This window comes from Lissotriton vulgaris, chromosome 7 (genome assembly GCF_964263255.1).
Source record: "Lissotriton vulgaris chromosome 7, aLisVul1.2, whole genome shotgun sequence".
NCBI classification, from domain to species: domain Eukaryota; kingdom Metazoa; phylum Chordata; class Amphibia; order Caudata; family Salamandridae; genus Lissotriton; species Lissotriton vulgaris.
In genome coordinates this window covers 1,527,491,680-1,527,513,385 of record NC_141695.1, presented here as the reverse complement: position 1 = coordinate 1,527,513,385, position 21,706 = coordinate 1,527,491,680, and the positions used below count along the sequence as shown (strand labels likewise).

At 48.0% G+C, this 21,706-nt stretch overlaps 1 protein-coding gene across 3 annotated transcripts in view; it reads right to left on the bottom strand.

The window, feature by feature from the left end:
• Positions 1-450: 450 nt before the first annotated feature.
• NFATC2IP (nuclear factor of activated T cells 2 interacting protein) overlaps positions 451-21,706 on the bottom strand; it is a 637,099-nt gene continuing 615,843 nt past the window's right edge. For 2 of the 3 annotated variants that reach the window (XM_086932401.1, XM_086932402.1), the window contains exon 9: positions 451-1,627. In XM_086932401.1, coding sequence (XP_086788527.1) covers positions 1,469-1,627 — 159 coding nt within the window. In that variant the 3' untranslated portion in view covers positions 451-1,468. The remainder of the gene's footprint in view (positions 1,628-21,706) is intronic. The other variant, XM_086932403.1, reaches the window with a different exon arrangement.

Below are 21,706 nucleotides of genomic sequence, written 5' to 3'. Positions count from 1 at the left end.
AACTTTGTTCTGTAGAGGGTGTGGCTTTGTTGAAGGGAAAAATAGACAAAGATGTGTTCTTGAATCCCAACAATATGGCAAGGGCCCGCGGTAGATAGAAATTCCCTCCCTAACCCAGACAGGACTCTTGATATGATGAGTGGAAATTGCTTTTCACCCTTCTTTACCGCAAGCCTATTAGATTAGATTGTAATAGATTAGAATGTCAGACACATCACCCCCCCCCAGCAAAATATTGATACACGACCGAAATATGTCTTTTGTTACCAAAGCGAGGTACTAGATTTCAGAGTTATCCACTGGATAAACATTAACAAATATTTTACCAGAAGCTGTGCACTTTCATTTTCTGGCATGTAGGAACAAGCGGTTTTAAAAACACTACTGGTGGAAGTATACGCTTTCCATAACATTGTTGCATATCACCTGCAACTGAGTCTAGGCAGATCCTTAAGAAAAAATATTTAATTTATTTATTTATTACAAAAAGGGAAATTCTGCAAACATGAATTATTTTGACAACAAAAAAGTTGTAGTCACTTTCTTACCAAACAAAATTGGTGCAAATGCTTATTTATAAAAAGGCCAGCTCAACCAATCAGTATTTAAGACTTCAGGGTCACCTTAACAGACCGCATCTGTATATCTGAGAAGTAAACTGGTCACAGACCGGAGTTAAGCAAAGCAGCCCTCAATAGAACGGACATAGGCACCAGAGTTTAATTTTGGGAAACAGCCAATTCAACTGCAGAAGAAAATAAATCTCATCCACTCAAAGCTTGAAGCATGGTGCTGACTTTACACTTGTTTCATGTCACATCAGGAGTCAATGCGTACTTCTCGTTGAAGCATGCTTCATGTTTGGCATCATTTGATGGTGAAAGTTCAACACTGAAATTGATCAACACTTGGACATTTATGCTGGCCTGCTAGCCAGTGGAGTCGAATTTTTTAAGGTAATCTGGCATGTTACCAGTTCTTTAACTGTAGGCTGGGCCTCAAAACACTACAACAAGGCATCACTGGAAACAAACCACACATTACACTATGATGGGGCCAAAGCATTTGATTTTGTGCACTCCAGAGGATTATGCAAATGAATTAGATGTTTCAGGTTCAACATCTGTTAAAGTGACAGAGTGTCAACTGGCGACTGTGTACATTACATTGTTAGAATTGATGTGACTAAAATGACACCTGTTGCCCCCCTCCTCAAGCACGGGCACCAAGTGGTTAAAACTCTGCAGTAGTTGGAATCTGGCTCCATCACACTGGATTGAAGTGCCCATCAGTGAGGTAGGATCACACAAGAGTTTGCCAAGAGCCCTTCCTGCCCGGGGTTGCACAAATAGTAAATCACTTCAAGAACCAGCCTCATAGCTGAGAAGAACAGCCTTGGAAACGCAGAACATTGTTCACCACACGAGGGCCCGGTCCAGTCACCCTAGTCCACAACAGAGTATCCATGTTAGATCCACAGCTCGATTACATCGTCAGGTTCCATTCCCAGCTGCTCAGGGGTGGACCTGGCAGTCAGTTTCTGCCCTTCAAAGAGAAAGGAGACCTTGCGCCCTTGCAGCCCCTTAGCTTGCTTGTACTTCTCCATGAGCACTTTTAGAGGTTCCGTCTGTAAAGAAAGAGACAAAGACTCAAGGAAAGCACAGAATGAGCAACGAAGGCAAATGAGACATGGTTAAGTGAAGCACAATTAAAACTTACCTGTAATTAAAACTCCAGAATGTATCTTTTTTAAAGGCCTACATGCTTTCAATTATTTCCAATTGGCTCATGGGTGAATTATCTGCACTTTAACATAGTAATATTAAGGTTATCCATTTACCTCACATAAGGCTGCACTGGTCGCATGCCGGAAGAAAAGATCCTTTCATCTACCCTTGCAGGTGGATGATCTTACTTCATTTGGTGACTTGTTTTTTCAAAGTCGACACTGACGTGGATTGGATAGTCCTTCACACTCCTGCCACTACACTGCAAGAGAACCTTAACCGGTTCACAAGTCGAATGACGTGCAAATTCCATCTTGAATAAAATATTGTTACAGCTATTTTGGCTGTCACCCTCCTGGGTCTTAAATAATGTTTCCTATCTGCCAAACTTTGATGCATGTGCTGCACTTGAGCGGTCGGGTGTTGTGAACTCGAGCCAGAACATCAAGTGGCGATCAAGCATTGTATGCTACTCAGGAACTGAACATGGACACTGCAAGGCATGCTAGGAAAAACTGCATTTTTTATGGGTTCATCTATAAAGAACATTGGTGACTGATGGGGTTTGTGTTTCATCAGCTGTGGTAATTTGGGCTACTGGGCAGGAACCTCTTTGAAGTAATTTTAAGAATGTCTAAAGAATTGAGGTCTGTTACAACACCGAAAGTGGCGAGGGTTATTTTCTGCAGTTGGTTTGTGTCCACTTGTATCAGCATGGATCTCCCACCTGTGCTTTAGAAGCTTGGAGATATCCAGTCAATGGCTTGAAATGCTTCATATACTGGCAACAGATGACCATAGACGTAGTGCAACAAATAAACCAGCCACTTTGCTCAAAGTTTGGGGGTGCGATGGGCATAGGTTATTTTGTGATCTTAAGTTACTTAAGTAGAGAAGGAGGTAAATGGGATTTCTTTTTAAAGCAATCACCAAAAAAGACTAAGGGCCAGATGTATCAAAGGGTTTTGCCTATTCTGTGTCTATGGGGAAATGTGTTGATACACATGGCCCTAAGTGAAGTGCTTGAGAGACACTTCACACACACACCATCTACGGACCTTTCAGGCACTAGATGAGTATGGCCGGCCTTCACCTACTAGCTAAGAATTGCAAATTATGGGGCCATTCTGGATCAGATGGTGCAGTATCAACTAAGGTGCCACACGATTTTTATTTAAACCAAAATAAAAAACACCCTTCAGAAATGGGTATGGTTAATGCAGGACTGGAGCTGTGAATATTGCTTACTTCATGAAGCAGCTAATAGAAGGGCTCATAGAAAATAAGAGGGGAGATCCCTGGTGCCAAGAAGACAAGATCAAGGATGCAGTTAGGCATAAGGAGAAAAAAAAGGAAGACCTCCGGTATGGTTGTGAAGGTTCACTCAGTCTACTAGTGGTGTTTAGCTGAAGGAGGGTAATGGGTGCACGAATGATGGGCAATTGACCATGGTAAATCACCAAATAATGAGGCCTATTCACAAAGGTAAATCTATACATTTAGGAACTCTGTATTTCGGACACCTGAGCCTACCCGTGGGGAACCGCACCTGGGACGCTGCACCTCCAGTATCCTGGACAGGAGCCACTTCGCCACATCTGTGCGGTGTGTAACGCCGCCCGGGGCCATCGCTTTGTTGAACTGCTGCAGTGCTTGGGAAGAGAGAGGTGAGAGGGAATCAGGGGTGGAGCGCTGCAGGGACTCGCATTCCCAGGAGTCCCTGCTTGACCTTTGTCATCTGGTCTGCGCCCCCTGACTGCCCCGCCTCCCGGACGCCATTTACTACCTATATTACAAGCTCTTGGCCACGCAGCGCGGGAGCGCCGGGCTAAGCCCGGGCAAAGGGCGGGCCCTCTGTGGCCCTCAGAGGCCAGAGGAGACCGGACCGGGCCTGTCCCCTTTGTTTTTGACTAAGGTAAAAGGTGTCACTTGGTCAGTTTAAATCCCTCGTTATTTATTTGTTGTATTGCTTTTAAAGACTGTCCTGCGGATCGACTACCAACATGTCACCCAAGCTGTCTTCTAAGAGCTGTGTTATGCAGAGGAGCGAGGTCACTGGGCCCATGGATTGTTATCTAGAAAGGGTAACCTCAACTATCACCCATGAATTAGACAGATTAGAGCAACGCTTGCCCACAGACGACGTGTTTTGCAATCTCCCCGCAACACAGACGGCTGATGTAGTATACGGGTCCACCTTGCTTGACGAACTGAACGCCCTTTGTAAGACCCAGTATGTCGCTGCAGACTATGTAACCGAGACACTCCACGCCTTGGTCAGCCCCTTAGTAACCCCACATGCCCAGTCCACCACGCCATTAATGATAGACTGTAACACATCAGATGCTCTTTCTCCATCTCCGTCTGTAAAAGTTAACAGTAATCATGCTGAGCCTCTTCATATCCCACCCGCCAAAAGGAAGCGACACGAGACTACACGCTTCGGGGATGAAGCCAAACAACGAAAACTGTGTCCAAGCTCCCTAGCAACGACTACACCTATCCCGTCAGCGGCTAAGAGACATAATAGTTTAGATTCTCCTGCTCCTACTTCCCAGGCAATTTTATTGGACCTCATAGAACGGCTTGTTACTTCTATTATATCCCCACTGATAGCAAGGATAAATAGTCTGGGAGAAAAGCTCAGTGAGATTGAGACGAAAATTAGTCCCAGCATATCACTAATAAAGAACGTGGCAGAATCCAGTCAGGAACCCATCCTACCTGCCACTATGGCACACAAATTGGCTACTCAAAGCAATAATTGTGGGAATAAAACAATGGCTGAACATAGGGCAAATCGGAAAAATCAAAATGCAGATAGCCGATCCGTTATAACTACTACAACTCAGAGGCTCAGCCCCAAAGTAAGGTCAACACTAGCCTCAATTCCTCACACTGTCATAGCCGACTGCAAAGGTATCAACTCCGGCAGAAGTGACCATATAAATTTACCCCCTATAGCCGCCCCTTTTGTATGTGTTCTCTCGGGCGTCCCAGAACTTAAGAAAGGAATACCGGAGAGACAGCATGACTTAAGAAATAAAGTCAGCTTTTGGCTAACGAAAAATAGACCCTTGCCACCTAATATTGACGGCACGATAGTAAGTGTAAGAAGGGTGGGTTGGTTGGGACCGCTCCCTAAGGACATTAAAGGGGACCTTGTCCTGGTAAGATTTAGAAATGAAAATGTAGTCCCCTATCTACAATCCTGGCAGCCCCAACTGGGAGATGGCCAAATATCTACATGGCAATTACATGACTTTTACCCTAGGGCGTGTTATCACACCCCGCCAAGACCAATAGTAGAGAGTAACCATCAGAGGGTCAGAAATGTATACGTACAATATGGTTATAAAATGCCGACTTCAAACCATTTTTACTTCCCCCGAATACATTAATTTAGACAGGGGAAGCCCCTAACTAATTTGATGTTAAACTTTGTAAAAAACTTTCTTTTTAACTGTGTAAATAATTATTTGTATCGAGATGTAATTATTGTGATTGTTTTTAATAATCTGTATGCTTTTATGATTTATATTTTTTAAATCGAATAAAGCTTAATTGATTTGATTTGATTTATACATTTAGTTATTCTAAGACTTTGGAATAACTTCACACTCTGAAATGGTAATTAGCCAAAAGTTGTAATGTTATTCTAAAGTGTAAACTTGTATGCCTCTACCTGCAGAAACCAGGTGGTGGAGCCACATTTCCAAGTGTAAAGTTTCTACTAATAACTTGAAACATGGACTGTGGTTTCTACCAAAGTAAGACACCCGATCTGGTGGCACAGTATAGGGAACATAAATAAGTTTATTAAAATTAGGGAGGGATAAAAATATTGTATTAAAGTAAAATTATTTTAAACCTAGAACAAAAAAAATGTTAAAGCACTACTAACAGTATATTAAATAATTTTAATATATTTAATCTAGAATTATTTTTAAGGATTTAAAAAAAATCTAATCTACAGACAAATGTTTATTTACTGTGCAATAGAAATTTCGTTATGCACCGATTTACTTTGGATTTTTAATACAAATGCAAATAACTGGTTTAGTTAAATTTATTAAAACAGTTTAGAATACATATTCTGTAAGAAATGGAGAACATTTACGTCTGTTTGAGGCTTTTTTGGCTTGAGTACTTTTAGAAGGGGCAATTTGTGTATAGCAGTAGGCTAAGCTTAGTCTTTGCTTAACCTCATCACTGCGGCGTGAATTCCGCCGCAGTGCTGAACATTCCAATCGCGGGTGTGGTCATGACGGCTCCCAGCCATCATCCGCACACGCCCACCGTGAATCATGACAGCCGGGAGCCGTCATGAGCATCGAAGAGGTTAAACTCTTCCCTTTTTGTAGTCAATACTCCCAATTTTCAAGTCACTCCCCCTACCCTCCCACTTTACAACTAAATCATAAACTGTGTGGAGATCTCTGCAATCGGGGTGGATATATTTGCAGACAAGCATTGGAAATGCAATAGGGCTCGCATTAGGAAAGTTTGAGCTATTGGTGTTATAAATGAATTATTTTTATTTATGTGTTTTTTTAAAAATAGCTAAATTAATAGCTTTATCATTTACAATGCCAATAGTTATAACTTTCGCAAATGTGACACCTATAGCATTTGCAATGCAACATGTTTTGTATTTACGTGACTTAGATGTATTGATATTACAAATAACAATGGCTTTTAATTTTTTTAAATAATTAATACTTAATTATTTATTTAATTTGTAATGGCAATAGCTTAAACTTTTGTAAATAACATTTGTGAAGATTATGTTCAGTGTTTTTTATTGTGACGAAAATCCAAGAACAGAAGTGAAATATTAACATCTTTTTGTGATTTGTAATAAAGCGTGAAAGCTTGAAAAATTGAAAGAACATATTTGAACCAGTGATGCTGTGGTTGCGCTGAGTGGTGTGTGCATCGGTGTAGCTGTTTGGTGGGTGCATTGGTGGAGTTTAGGTGGAGTTTAGTTGGAGCATCGGTGGAGCTGTATGGTGGCTGCCACGGCGGAGCTGTGTGGTGGGTGCCACGGCGGAGCGGTGTGGTGGGTGCATTGGTGGAGCTTAGTTAGAGCATCGGCAGAGCTGTGTGGTGGGTGCCTCGGCAGAGCTGTGTGGTGGGTGCCTCGGCAGAGCTGTGTGGTGGGTGCCTCGGCAGAGCTGTGTGGTGGGTGCCTCGGCAGAGCTGTGTGGTGGGTGCCTCGGCAGAGCCGTGTGGTGGGTGCATCGGTGGAGCTGTGTCGGTGGAGCTGTGTGGTGGCTGCATCGCTGGAGCTGTGTGATGGGTGCATCGCTGGAGCTGTGTCGGTGGAGCTGTGTGGTGGCTGCATCGCTGGAGCTGTGTGATGGGTGCATCGCTGGAGCTGTGTAGGTGGAGCTGTGTGGTGGGTGTATCGGTGGAGCTGTGTCGGTGGAGCTGTGTGGTGGGTGCATCAGTGGAGCTGTGTGGTGGGTGCATCAGTGGAGCTGTGTGGTGGGTGCATCGGTGGAGCTGTGTAGGTGGAGCTGTGTGGTGGGTGCATCGCTGGAGCTGTGTAGGTGGAGCTGTGTGGTGGGTGCACCGGTGGAGCTGTGTAGTGGGTGCATCGGTGGAGCTGTGTAGTTGGAGCTGTATGGTGGGTGCATCGGTGGAGCTGTGTGGTGGGTGCATCGGTGGAGGGTGCATCGGTGGAGCTGTGTGGTGGGTGCATCGGTGGAGCTGTGTGGTGGGTGCCTCGGTGGAGCTGTGTGGTGGGTGCCTCGGTGGAGCTGTGTGGTGGGTGCCTCGGTGGAGCTGTGTGGTGGGTGCCTCGGTGGAGCTGTGTGGTGGTTGCATCAGTGGAGCTGTGTGGTGGTTGCATCAGTGGAGCTGTGTGGTGGTTGCATCAGTGGAGCTGTGTGGTGGTTGCATCAGTGGAGCTGTGTGGTGGTTGCATCAGTGGAGCTGTGTGGTGGTTGCATCAGTGGAGCTGTGTGGTGGGTGCGTCGGTGGAGCTGTGTCGGTGGAGCTGTGTGGTGGGTGCATCGGTGGAGTTGGGTGGTGGGTGCATCGGTGGAGCTGTGTGGTGGATGCATCGGTGGAGCTGTGTGGTGGATGCATCGGTGGAGCTGTGTGGTGGATGCATCGGTGGAGCTGTGTGGTGGGTGCATCGGTGGAGCTGTGTGGTGGGTGCATCGGTGGAGTTGGGTGGTGGAGCTGTGTGGTGGGTGCATCGCTGGAGCTGTGTAGGTGGGGCTGTGTGGTGGGTGCACCGGTGGAGCTGTGTAGTGGGTGCATCGGTGGAGCTGTGTAGTTGGAGCTGTATGGTGGGTGCATCGGTGGAGCTGTGTGGTGGGTGCATCAGTGGAGCTGTGTGGTGGGTGCATCAGTGGAGCTGTGTAGGTGGAGCTGTGTGGTGGGTGCATCGCAGGAGCTGTGTAGGTGGAGCTGTGTGGTGGGTGCACCGGTGGAGCTGTGTAGTGGGTGCATCGGTGGAGCTGTGTAGTTGGAGCTGTATGGTGGGTGCATCAGTGGAGCTGTGTGGTGGGTGCATCGGTTGAGCTGTGTAGGTGGAGCTGTGTGGTGGGTGCATCGGTGGAGCTGTGTAATGGGTGCATCGGTGGAGCTGTGTGGTGGGTGCATCGGTGGAGCTGTGTGGTGGGTGCATCGGTGGAGTTGGGTGGTGGGTGCATCGGTGGAGCTGTGTGGTGGATGCATCGGTGGATCTGTGTGGTGGGTGCATCGGTGGAGCTGGGTGGTGGGTGCATCGGTGGAGCTGGGTGGTGGGTGCATCGGTGGAGCTGGGTGGTGGGTGCATCGGTGGAGCTGGGTGGTGGGTGCATCGGTGGAGCTGGGTGGTGGGTGCATCGGTGGAGCTGGGTGGTGGGTGCATCGGTGGAGCTGGGTGGTGGATGCATCGGTGGAGCTGTGTGGTGGATGCATCGGTGGAGCTGTGTGGTGGGTGCATCGGTGAAGCTTAGTGGATGCATTGGTGGAGCTGTGTGGTGGGTGCATTGGTGGAGCTTAGTTGGAGCATCGATGGAGCTGGGTGGTGGGTGCATCTGTGGGGCTGGGTGGTGGGTGCATCGGTGGACCTGTGTGGTGGGTGCATCAGCGGAGCTGGGAGGTGGGTGCATCGGCGGAGCTGTGTGGTGGGTGCCTCGGCGGAGCTGTGTGGTGGGTGCCTCGGCGGAGCTGTGTGGTGGGTGCCTCGGCGGAGCTGTGTCGGTGGAGCTGTGTGGTGGGTGCATCGGTGGAGCTGTGTAGGTGGAGCTGTGTGGTGGGTGCATCGGTGGAGCTGTGTCGGTGGAGCTGTGTGGTGGGTGCATCGGTGGAGTTGGGTGGAGGGTGCATCGGTGGAGATGTGTAGGTGGAGCTGTGTGGTGGGTGCATCGGCGGAGCTGTGTGGTGGGTGCATCAGTGGAGCTGTGTCGGTGGAGCTGTGTGGTGGCTGCATCGCTGGAGCTGTGTGATTGGTGCATCGCTGGAGCTGTGTCAGTGGAGGTGTGTGGTGGGTGCATCTGTGGAGTTGGGTGGAGGGTGCATCGGTGGAGCTGTGTGGTGGGTGCACCGGTGGAGCTGTGTGGTGGGTGCATCGGTGGAGCTGTGTAGTTGGAGCTGTGTGGTGGGTGCATCGGTGGAGCTGTGTAGGTGGAGCTGTGTGGTGGGTGCATCGCTGGAGCTGTGTAGGTGGAGCTGTGTGGTGGGTGCACTGGTGGAGCTGTGTAGTGGGTGCATCGGTGGAGCTGTGTAGTTGGAGCTGTATGGTGGGTGCATCGGTGGAGCTGTGTGGTGGGTGCATCGGTGGAGCTGTGTAGGTGGAGCTGTGTGGAGGGTGCATCGGTGGAGCTGTGTGGTGGGTGCATCGGTGGAGCTGTGTGGTGGGTGCATCGGTGGAGCTGTGTAGTGGGTGCCTCGGTAGAGCTGTGTAGTGGGTGCCTCGGTAGAGCTGTGTGGTGGGTGCCTCGGTCGAGCTGTGTGGTGGGTGCATCGGTGGAGCTGTGTGGTGGGTGCATCGGTGGAGTTGTGTAGGTGGAGCTGTGTGGTGGGTGCGTCGGTGGAGCTGTGTCGGTGGAGCTGTGTGGTGGGTGCATCGGTGGAGTTGGGTGGTGGGTGCATCGGTGGAGCTGTGTGGTGGGTGCATCGGTGGAGCTGTGTGGTGGGTGCATCGGTGGAGCTGTGTGGTGGATGCATCGGTGGAGCTGTGTGGTGGGTGCATCGGTGGAGCTGTGTGGTGGGTGCATCGGTGGAGCTGTGTGGTGGGTGCATCGGTGGAGCTGTGTGGTGGGTGCATCGGTGGAGCTGTGTGGTGGGTGCATCGGTGAAGCTTAGTGGATGCATTGGTGGAGCTGTGTGGTGGGTGCATTGGTGGAGCTTAGTTGGAGCATCGATGGAGCTGGGTGGTGGGTGCATCTGTGGAGCTTGGTGGTGGGTGCATCTGTGGAGCTGGGTGGTGGGTGCATCTGTGGAGGTGGGTGCATCGGTGGAGCTGTGTGGTGGGTGCATCGGTGGAGCTGTGTCGGTGGAGCTGTGTGGTGGGTGCATCGGTGGAGCTGTATAGGTGGAGCTGTGTGGTGGGTGCATCGGTGGAGCTGTGTGCATCGGTGGAGCTGTGTGGTGGGTGCATCGGTGGAGCTGTGTGGTGGGGCATCTGTGGAGCTGTGTGGTGGGGGCATGTGTAGTGGGGGCATGTGTGGTGGGTGCATCGGTGGAGGTGTGTGGTGGGTGCATCGGTGGAGGTGTGTGGGGGGTGCATCGGTGGAGCTGTGTCGGTGGAGCTGTGTGGTGGGTGCATCGGTGGAGCTGTGTCGGTGGAGCTGTGTGGTGGGTGCATCGGTGGAGCTGTATAGGTGGAGCTGTGTGGTGGGTGCATCGGTGGAGCTGTGTGCATCGGTGGAGCTGTGTGGTGGGTGCATCGGTGGAGCTGTGTGGTGGGTGCATCAGTGGAGCTGTGTGGTGGGGCATCTGTGGAGCTGTGTGGTGGGGGCATGTGTAGTGGGGGCATGTGTGGTGGGTGCATCGGTGGAGGTGTGTGGTGGGTGCATCGGTGGAGGTGTGTGGGGGGTGCATCGGTGGAGCTGTGAGGTGGGTGCATCGGTGGAGCTGTGTGGTGGGTGCATCGGTGGAGCTGTGTGGTGGGTGCATCTGTGGAGCTGTGTGGTGGGTGCCTCGGTGGAGCTGTGTGGTGGGTGCCTCGGTGGAGCTGTGTGGTGGGTGCATCGGTGGAGCTGTGTGGTGGGTGCATCGGTGGAGCTCTGTAGGTGGAGTTGGGTGGTGGGTGCATCGGTGGAGCTGTGTCAGTAGAGCTGTGTGGTGGGTGCATCAGTGGAGCTGTGTGGTGGGTGCCTCGGTGGAGCTGTGTGGTGGGTGCCTTGGTGGAGCTGTGTAGGTGAAGCTGTGTGGTGGGAGCCTTAACGGAAATTACAACTCTCAAAACAAAAAAAATCTATCCTTTAACGATGCTAGATAAATTATGACAAGTGCTTGCTACTGGTCCAACAGATACATGCAGAAAAATATGTAGGACGTTATTCTGGAAGGAAAACTAAATCACAGAAAAGAAAAGAGTACGAACCGTAAATGAGAGAGGTTTGTTTGTTAACATCTGCATTGGGAGAAGGTTTTGTTAAACCTGTCGGTGTTTAATTAATACTGAAGCTACACTATATTTTAAGGAATGACTAATTTTAAAGGTCTGCTTAGAAAATGATAAGTAGCAGGGCAAAATAAATCGCAACAATGTGTGCAGAAAGGAAAGAAAATATATATGAATGTTGTCTGGGCACGGCAACAGCACATGGCAACATAACTGCGCCTTAGCTAGCTACTACACAGTGCACTCAGTACTTAAACCAAAACTCCGAAAAGCCCTCTTAAGAAGCATGGAATTCGTGGTCCTGGATACAGCATGCATTCCATGTTTCTTTTCAAGCAGAGCATAAACAGTTGTTGCAGCAAGGGGCGGGAAGATTAGGAGACGAAACTGAAAATACGGCCGGCAGGCAGTGAATAATTAGGAGGTGACAAATGACCTGGGACGGCTGCCTTTGATGTGGTAATGCGAGGCAGGCAGGCAGATGGCTGGTGGCATTGTGCACGCGCTTTTTAGGGCTTGCGCTTGCGCAATGACCTAAAAAGCACATGCACTCAAAGGAATCGCCAGTGGAATCGCCAGTGGTGGTTAAACACTGGATAAGCCCCCATAGAGCTTCCAGCTGTGCGCATAGCAGGCGAGCCCTAAAAAAAGATGGAGATCTCCCAATATATGTTTGTGAATAGCAATTTGTAGTACATAACCAGTACTACTGAGGGCCAGAGTCTGATGCTGGTTGGGAAGCTTCCCGACCAAATCGGTTTGGGAATGGTTTCCGACCCACTCGGATCGAGAGAGTAGGATGCATCTGCATGCTTCCCGATACAATTTGGTTGGACTCCCATTGACTTTAATGGCAGCATTTGTTGCTAACCGCATCATAATTGGACCCTCGGTTGGGAAGACACGCTCCCGATCCGATTTGGAAGGAGCAAATGCCTTTAGGAGGTCTTCCGAACTGTGGGAATGCTTTCCTAACCGCATCAGAATCCGGCCCTAAATGTACTTAAAAATAGTGTATGATAGGCGCTTGTGCATTTAGAGGAGGAAGTGTGTGTGTGTAAGCACAAAGGAAGTGTAGGAGAGTAGGGTCTGCTTCCTATGATCACCCCCACTTTTTGCTGTGATTCTCTGGTTTTTCGACTTATATGTGGCTGTGGGCCTGCTAATCAGACACAGCCCAGCTGTTCTCTCTCTAAATTGATACCATGTACTTTAGGTACATACCAGATTGGTTACTGGGTCACCATTGTGAGCCCCTGTATAGTGAACCATAGGGCATAGGTGCACCCTAGGCCTACCAGGGGCTGCAGCATGTATTGTGACACCCCTGGTTTGTCTTCCAAACTGACACCACAGGTCTATTCACACAGCCTGGGTAAGGTGGTGAAATGACCTCTTACTTAGATATAGTATAGCTATATCTGCCTTTACATATAGACATACACACCTATAAGCCACTGCTATGGTAGGCCTCGACAATCCTGGAGGCAGAGTGCTTGGTTTTATGTGAGAGGGTGCCATAGCATGAACTAAGCCCCTCTGCAACTTTCGGAACCATCTCCTTATAGCTGTTCTATGATATAGCCATACCATATACTCTTAAGTGCATTATAATCCTCGCGGTTTATGCTAACTTTGGTTTGGCTTTATCAAAACATGTCGTGGAAGGTGTCAAACACTTTGGATTACTACCCCCCGTCAATTCTGGCACCGGGAGAAGCATTCCACCCTTCTAGAGGAAAAGACATGTAGCTTACTGCTTTACCCGGTTAAAGTTTAACAGAGTCTCAGCATCACAAAATGGATGCTGCTGCCACAGACACGAGTCTGACCTCCTGCTGCTGGACGAAACTCCAGCAGGGGAGGCCTTGAAAATAGGTTTTCTTTCCAGGGAGGTGCCAGCACCTCCCCAGACAGGGACTTTGTGTATTGGGGCAGGGAGGGCTGCATTCAGTGAATGCATCTAGACACTGCCTGGGGCACACAAGGTGCTCCATGCATAGCCCGGTTCAAACCAGTTGCTGGGGCACTCCAGCCCCAGCTCTGGCGCGAAACTGGACAAAGGGAAAGGGGTGTAACCACCCCCTTCTCAGGTCCACCCATAGGAGGGACCTAAGCAGGTAATCCAGCCCCCATCCTTAGTATAAGTATAGGAGTTGTGTCCCTTGGCATTTAGATGATTCTGGACGAATCTTTGAAAGACATATCTTGGACCTTAGACATTCCATTCTGACTGGAAGACGGAAGACATCTCCCTTGTGATCAAGGAGTGACCACCCTGTGCAAACACGCACCAACAGCAACTTTGCCGGTCTGCAGTTTCAAGGCTCCCGTCGGAGCCCAAAGACTCTGCGACTCAAGAACTGGACTTCCAGACTTCTCTGACCCCGATCCACATCCACAGCAAAGATGAGACCCGTGGCAGACACGAGAGACGTGGGACCGGACATCTTGGACATCCTGCATTTTGTACCTGCACTCCTTTCCTGAAGCCTCAGTAAGGTGTGCATTGGGGTACGAGAAGCCCCAGCCCCGAGCACCATTTGCACCGAAGCCCAGACCCCCACACTCCGCGAGTGTCCTGTGGGCCCGCCTTTGCATTTGAGCTCCACGCGTTTTCCCGGTTCCTTGCCCGTTGGCTAGTGAGCCCCCTGAAGACGCCATCTTGAATTTACTTTGCTTTCCTGATTGCTCCAGGCTTGCTCCAGCTTCCCTGAAAAGTAGAAGTGCCACAGACCTAGGTGATCTGCAACAGAGCCAATCTGGACATCCTGCATGGGTTGTGGTTGCCAAGGCTGGTTTGATCCAATCCGGATACCGACACCACAGTCATCTAGATCCATCGTGGGACTGCTCCAATACAGTGCCTGGCCATCGTCTATGCCTCCTGGACCGCGTGGCTGAAAAGAAACACTCACCTTCACCTTAAAGCACCCGACATCGCCTGGTACCTTCCTGGTCATTGGCTAGTGACCTAGACTGTCCCCTCTGCTTTCAGGTTCTTCACATCACCGATCCACCCGGACACTTTTCCTCTGGTCGCCTGCAGCACTTCTTTGCAGCTCTCCATAGAAAATGACAACGAAACCCGACACGAAAAGACACCTATGCACCCGGCTTCCCTGGGTGAGGTAACAAGAGTACTCCGGTGCTCCCTTGGGTCTTGACTCTTGAAGTGGCCTAGTTTAAAAGGGTTCCATCCGGAAGTGTCCTTAATCTGTAACTTTGTATCTTGACGATCTCCATAGAAAGTCAATGGGAACCCGCGCCTGTGTTTAGACACTGCACGGGTCTCCCGTGGGCCTCCTACTTCCTAACCTTTGGTTGTTTAGTGTAGCCCCAGCGATTCTACAGGCCCTAGGACTGCTTTCTAACTCTCACGTGGTACTTATACCACTTTCTTACTATATGGTTTGTGAGGCCCCTAGGGCAGAACGTATACTGTGCAACTTATCGTACATTAACTGTGTGACTTATATTTTATTTTTACCTCTGACCTCTTAAAGAGTGCAAAGGCTGTGTTTAGATTACATACATATATATTTGATATATACGTTGTGTCCTTTCATTTGTTATTCGAGGGATTATATATGGTAAAACAACTTGATTAACTCGCCTACTGAAGTCTAAGCCTGAAGACTGCTGGTTCATGCTACCACTAGGATAGCTTTCTATAAGGTTGACTTTACAACCACCATCAATAAGGGTCGATTAGACTGGTGCAAGGTGCCCACTAGAGCTAGTGGACATCATATGCCAGGCTAACTTCTCACAGGAAGGAAAAGGATTCAAATGTGAAGATGAAAGGCATTCAGAACTAGTAAATGGGTTAAGTGAGAATTTGTATTTCACTGAGATATAGTGGGTTTCTAGACCCATGCAGTACAGTTGATAGCTGAAGGGAAAATACAAAGTGAAATTACTCACAGATATCAAAACATTATTCACAATATTCCAGTAAGTATAATGCAAATAAACATGTAAGAAAGTTGGCACCTAGCAAGGTTAACTTGGAGGCCTACTGGAATAATCCCAAAGGAGTGGGAGGTTCCTTTGTAGGCGTTGGGAGAGCAATTGTTAAAATCATGTATTGTAGTTAACAAGGGGACGACAGTAGGCATGACAAAGGCAGAGACTGTTTACAATTGAGAAACAAGTCCGACATTTTTATGTGGCACCAGGTTTTAAAGCAATTAATGGGAATACATTGAAGGAGTTCTGGTGTGATCATTAATGGTGAAGTGTAGGAGAAGGGAGTGCACAATAGGAAGGTGCCTAACACTTTAGTATGCACAAAATGAAGTGCATTTATAACTGCACTCCTGTATGTCATGCTAGTATTTAATTGATGGCTTAATCAATAAATCAGGTTCAAGGTCATCGGAAGTTGGTATTATCTGTGACCTCAGGCCACATGGGATCCTATTGAGTGTAAGGTACTATTTAAGCGTGGCAGCATCCCACCACTTGGCCAATTCTACTTTTTTGAGCGTCTCCAGACGTAAAATTGTATCTTTAAGTCCTTCTTTTCTTTTAGTCTTCGTGTTACCCAAGGCCTTATCCACTGTAATCCCTGAACTTAAATTCTTAAAAAGGTCTGCTGCTTCCTCATCACGGTTAATTTCTGTATTATGATAATCTCCTGCGGCAGCATCACAGCCTGAAATTTTTAGAAAGCAATTGGCAATCAGGCACAGTAACAGTCAACTGGCACTCTGCAAACAGGACCAGGTAAGTAATTCAAGCTAAGTAATGTTCTTTTACAACAAACATTTCAACACGTTTTCCTGCTGATGTCTGCAATGACAAACTCTGTTAGAGGCATGTGTGCTGTAGATACATATGCATTCTCCTGCCACCTAGTGTTGGGTCCCGATGTTTCAAAGTTGTTTTCCTTTTAAGAAGTATTTTCTAGTCATGAGGTAAGGTGACTCCTCCTTTCGAAGATCGCGTGCATGGGCAACGACTCCATCGTTACTTAATGATGTAACATGGGAACCTGGGATATTAGTGACTATGGATGTACACCAACATCCCCCATGATCTGGGATTGAAAGCATTAAGATCCCTTTTAAACAAGAGACCAATTGACCATCTTGACCATACAGAAATGATACTTACCAAGACAAAAATTGATTCTTGAAAACAATGAGTTTTTGTTTATGGCAATTGGTATAGACAGCTACTTGGGACAGCAATAAGTTTGAGGCTCGCTCCGTCTTTTGCCAATCTCTTCATGGGATGGTTTGAGGCTGAGCAGATTGGGGGCCCACAAGGCTCACATTCGATTGGCCACATTCATTGGGGAAGGTATATAGACTGCCTACTAATATGGACAGGGTCTATACAAGAACTAGAGTTTCTTGGTACATCTTAACTCCAATGACTATAATCTCACATTTACATTTCACTGCAATAAAGATCATGTGGTCTTCCTAGACGTAGACCTTGATATTTCTGAGGACAGAATTTACAGTAAAATGTAGAGAAAGAGTATATCCTGTAACGCCAGACTTCGCACTAACCGGTGCCATCCTAAATTTCAAATTAATGTTATCCCCTATGGGGAAATGGTATGAGCACTGAGAAATTGTACAGAGAATAGTGAGTTTGAAAAACTGTTTTGGATATGACACAGATTCACATTGAGGGGATACAGTATACAAACAGATCAAGCTGCACAGCGGGCACGAAGACTGTCGCATGAAAACACACTAGAAGCCTGTATATAGGAGCAAATCCAAAAAGACAGATAAAATTAGGTTTGTTACCAATTACCATCCAGATACCAATAAGCTCCTCTGTGCATTGCATAAACATTGGCATATACTCAGATCAGACAAGTGTCTTGCTCCATTCCTGACTGTGACCCTCAGTTTCAATTCCAGGAGAGGTCTTACTTAGGTGAATCTGAGGAGTCCTAGTTACCCACAAACTCGTAGACCAACCAACTGGTTGAGTGCTCGTATTAAGGGTTTTCAAAAGTGTGGATGGTGCAACACATGCAATTGGGCAGTGGACAAAGTGTTAGTTTAATTTTAAAAACACAGGTGATCATGTTATACCTATGAACGTCAATAGTGACATGATATTTGTCGTTCATGTAATCATTTGCATATGTCAAAAAATGCATGTTGGGAGTGCGATCAGACCGTTAAGAGAACGAATTGCTGAACACTTTAAGGCACTGAAAAATAAGGAAACACACTGTACGATTGTGCTACACACTCTTGAAGTTGTCCCTGGAACACAGTCACATATTCAGCTTTCTTGGGATAGATTCTTAGCAGCGTTCATCAGACATGGTGGATTGAAATGGAAGCAGTGTCAATTTTACACAGGTAAATACACAATATGCAATAGGGTTAGATGGAATGTATATTCGGTACATCATGCAGGCGTACTTACTGCTCTTTACATATCTAGTTAAGGCACTTGCTGGGTAGAGAACACAATTCACTAGGCTAGTTACAGAAACATACAAGGAACTTCGATAGCACACCAGAGTCTTCGCATCATCACTAAAGGAATGTAGGACATAGCGCACACCACGTTAGACTCATAACAAAACACCTATGAAGTGGTAAATGCGGCATGAATATCCAGCATATTCTACTTCTCAGAAATGTGAGGACCTTCATTGCATGACTGCCTCCGGCATGTCAGACTGGGATTCTGTTGAGTGTGCGAGAAGGTAACCTTGCAGAGGGCTCCACATATTTCTTGGCCTCGAGGCATGGGGCAGCGTTTCGGCATACCGAGTCAATTGTTCTTGGCGAGTGTGCGAGAAGGTAACCTTGCAGAGGGCTCCACATATTTCTTGGCCTCGAGGCATGGGGCAGCGTTTCGGCATACCGAGTCAATTGTTCTTGGCAATATGTTAAATTAAGCCATTCCTTTGAACTTCGGCGCTTGTCCCCAACCCCACCTGCAAGCCACTCTACGCTTAGCTAGCAGCAATACAACGGCGAGATATTTGCGACATGACTTGGGAATAAGTTTAGTGTATCCCAACAATGCTATCAAAGGTGTGCGCTCTAAAGTAATGTGTCATCTGTTCTAGGGCATCGAAAACCTGAGTCCAGTATTCACTCACTCGTGGGCAATCCCAGGACAGATGTAGGAAATCAGGCCCTGGACTGCCACATCTCACAGCTATCTGTATTTTTAAATTTAAAGTGGAACATTTTGACAGGGGTATAATATAGGTATTGCAGGAATTTATAGTGTGTAACGCGTAGTCTACCACTGGCGGATATTTGTTCTGTTTGAAAGCAGCAGTATGTCCATTGGTCGCCGTTATTTCATATCCTAGTTCCAGATTCCAATTTGCACTGGAAGAGCTGGGAGATTACCTCTGTTGAGTGCGTACTGTGTGGTAAAGCGTAGAGACCAGGTGTCCCGGCGATGAATTACGTAGCATCATTTGTAAGGGAGCCCGGGTAGGGGGTTCCTGAGGGAACTCTGGGGTAATAGATCGTATGCCTTGATGGAGCCGGACAAAGAAATTTATCCAGCGAGGAGGGTTTCAGCCCATGAAAGAGGTGCTCAGAGGATCGCCATTTCCCATTTTGATAGCGATCTCCACATGTGGTAATTTTGGTGCGCTCACAGAGTCTGAGGAACCCTGTTTCGAGTAGCAGTGGCATGCATGGATAAAAAGAGAGTGGGAGGAGCAGCGAGTATAACATTGGGCATTGAAAGAGAGACAGAAAACGGTGGCAGGCGTCTACTGTACATGTGTAGGTGCAGTGTCGTCTGGAGGGGGGGGGGGCGGCAACATGCCATCCAAAGAGATGGGGTCTGCTGACCATTGCTCCGCTGCTATCTGTGGCATATACCGAGGGGGTTGGAACCATAACGAAGAATAGTGGGCCTGCACGCATGTATAATAGAACTCGTAATCCGGAACATCAAAGACTCCTTGGGCATATGGCTGTGTGAACACTTTCCATTGTACGATTCAGAAAAGGGGGTGGTGATGAACAGAATGTCTGAATTAAGCAGACCACTCTTACCCAGTCCAAAGATCAGGGCTTGATCCATCACCATTATTTATCTCACTGCACCATCCCAGCTCAGAACCTGGCTATATGCAAATCAGTCTGTCCCTGGCCCAGTGCATCATGGGAACAGGGCAGACTAAACTACCAAGCCAATTCTTCACCAGAAAGGAGACAAGCTACCGGGGACCGGTTTCTGGCATTTCAGCCTTCTTCGGCCCGGCTTGCTTGAATCCTGATGGTGCAATGAGCAAGGGACTCACATCTGAGTATACCCTTCCACGCTTAGGGTGGACAAAATATTTAACAACAAGGGGTGGTGATGGACAGAGTTTCTGAATTAAGCAGAATACTCTCACCCAGTCAAGAGATCAGGGCTAGATCCAACACCGTTTTTTAGCTCACTGCACCATCCCAGCTCAGAACCTGGCTATATGCAAATCAGTCTGTCCCTGGCCCAGTCCATCATGGGAACAGGGCAGACTAAACTACCAAGCCAATTCTTCACCAGAAAGGAGACAAGCTACCGGGGACCGGTTTCTGGCATTTCAGCCTTCTTCGGCCCGGCTTGCTTGAATCCCGATGGTGCAGTGAGAAAGGGACTCATGTCTGAGTATACCCTGCCACACTTATAGTGGCCAAAAACGATTCAGAAAAGGGGGTGGTGATGAACAGAATGTCTGAATTAAGCAGACCACTCTTACCCAGTCCAAAGATCAGGGCTTGATCCATCACCATTATTTATCACACTGCATCATCCCAGCTCAGAACCTGGCTATATGCAAATCAGTCTGTCCCTGGCCCAGATGTGAGTCCCTTGCTCATTGCACCATCAGGATTCAAGCAAGCCGGGCCGACGACGGCTGAAATGCCAGAAACCGGTCCCCGGAAGCTTGTTTCCTTCCCAGTGTAAGAATTGGCTTGGTAGTTTGGTTTGCCGTGTTCCCATCATGCACTGGGACAGGAACAGACTAATTTGCATATAGCCAGGTTCTGAGCTGGGATGGTGCAGTGAGCTAAAAAACGGTGTTGGATCTAGCCCTGATCTCTTGACTGAGTGAGAGTATTCTGCTTAATTCAGAAACTCTGTCCATCACCACCCCTTGTTGTTAAACACTTTCCATTGTAGGCATGGTTGTCCCCGCCCCCATATCAGACTTACCATTTCTGACTGGAGTGTCTGGAAAAACGTCGACTGGGGTAATATGGGATATTTAAAACTAGATATAGTATTTGTGAAAGAACCACCATCTTAATGCAGAGCACCCTGCCAGGGACAGCGGCAGTGAGATCCATCGAGTGACGATCTGTAATGCGATCTATGGCTGTACCATAGTTAAGGGGCATCAGCTCTTCCCTATCCCTAGATACTCCAATCCCGAGATAGCGTAGGTCAGAGTCGCACCATTCCAATGGGAAGTCCAGGGGAAATTGAGAGGCTGCAAGTGTTAGGAGAAATATTTGCGACTTCCCCCAATTTATATGAACTCCAGATAGTTTCCCAAAGATTATAAATTATCAAAAGAGTGGGTTTAGTTTCCCAAAGACTATAAATTCTCAAAAGAGTGGGTTTAAGTTATCCTGCGGATCTCTTACATAGAGGGTAATGCCATCCGCATATAAAGGTATGAGGATCTGTTGTAGGTTTCACGGCAGTGCTTTGTCTTGGTGATGTGGCCGCAGTTTAGACGCCAAGAGTGTAATGGATTATTATGTGTTTCTTGAAGGAGTGCAATATGTATGTGATGCTGATCTAAGTACGCTAGTAGCTGGCGGCACTTCTGTTGGTCCCCCAACCCTCGCACATTACAAGTGCTAATTTGTTAGCTAAGGTGAGCGGTCAAGTCAGCCATAGGCCCCATTGGTGTGGGACAGATGGCAGTGTACCCCCTGTGCCCGGTGTGTAGTAAGCAATGTAACACCATAGGTCTATCATGCTGCAGCAAAATAGTTAATGGACATTGAAACAAACCCCCTTCCTCCCTCCTACCACTCAAACCATAACAGCACCTCAATTGTGCTGAAATTACATTTCCCACCATGAGCCCAAAAATACTCAAACTGGTCATTCCAGGTCAAACAAGACCAACTTGGAAGAGAGTCTTGTGGGGGATCACCCATATGAGGGGGAATCGCTGGTGGGTCACATGTACCTCCCTTCTCCCAATGCCGACAAACAGCTGCACTAGCAGCAGGGGGACATATGGAGAGACAATGGGAGGGTGCTCTGCACTATTCAGAGGAGAAAAAGTACAAGTGTCAGAGTCATATAGTTAGCCCACTGTATAACAATACGATGCACCAAGGGTGCTAGGTACACTTAGCTGACGTCGACCGGTAACATGCAGGTCAAGCGAGGGGGCGGAGCTAGCCGGCGTCCATGTAAGACGCGCGAGCGCGGAGCT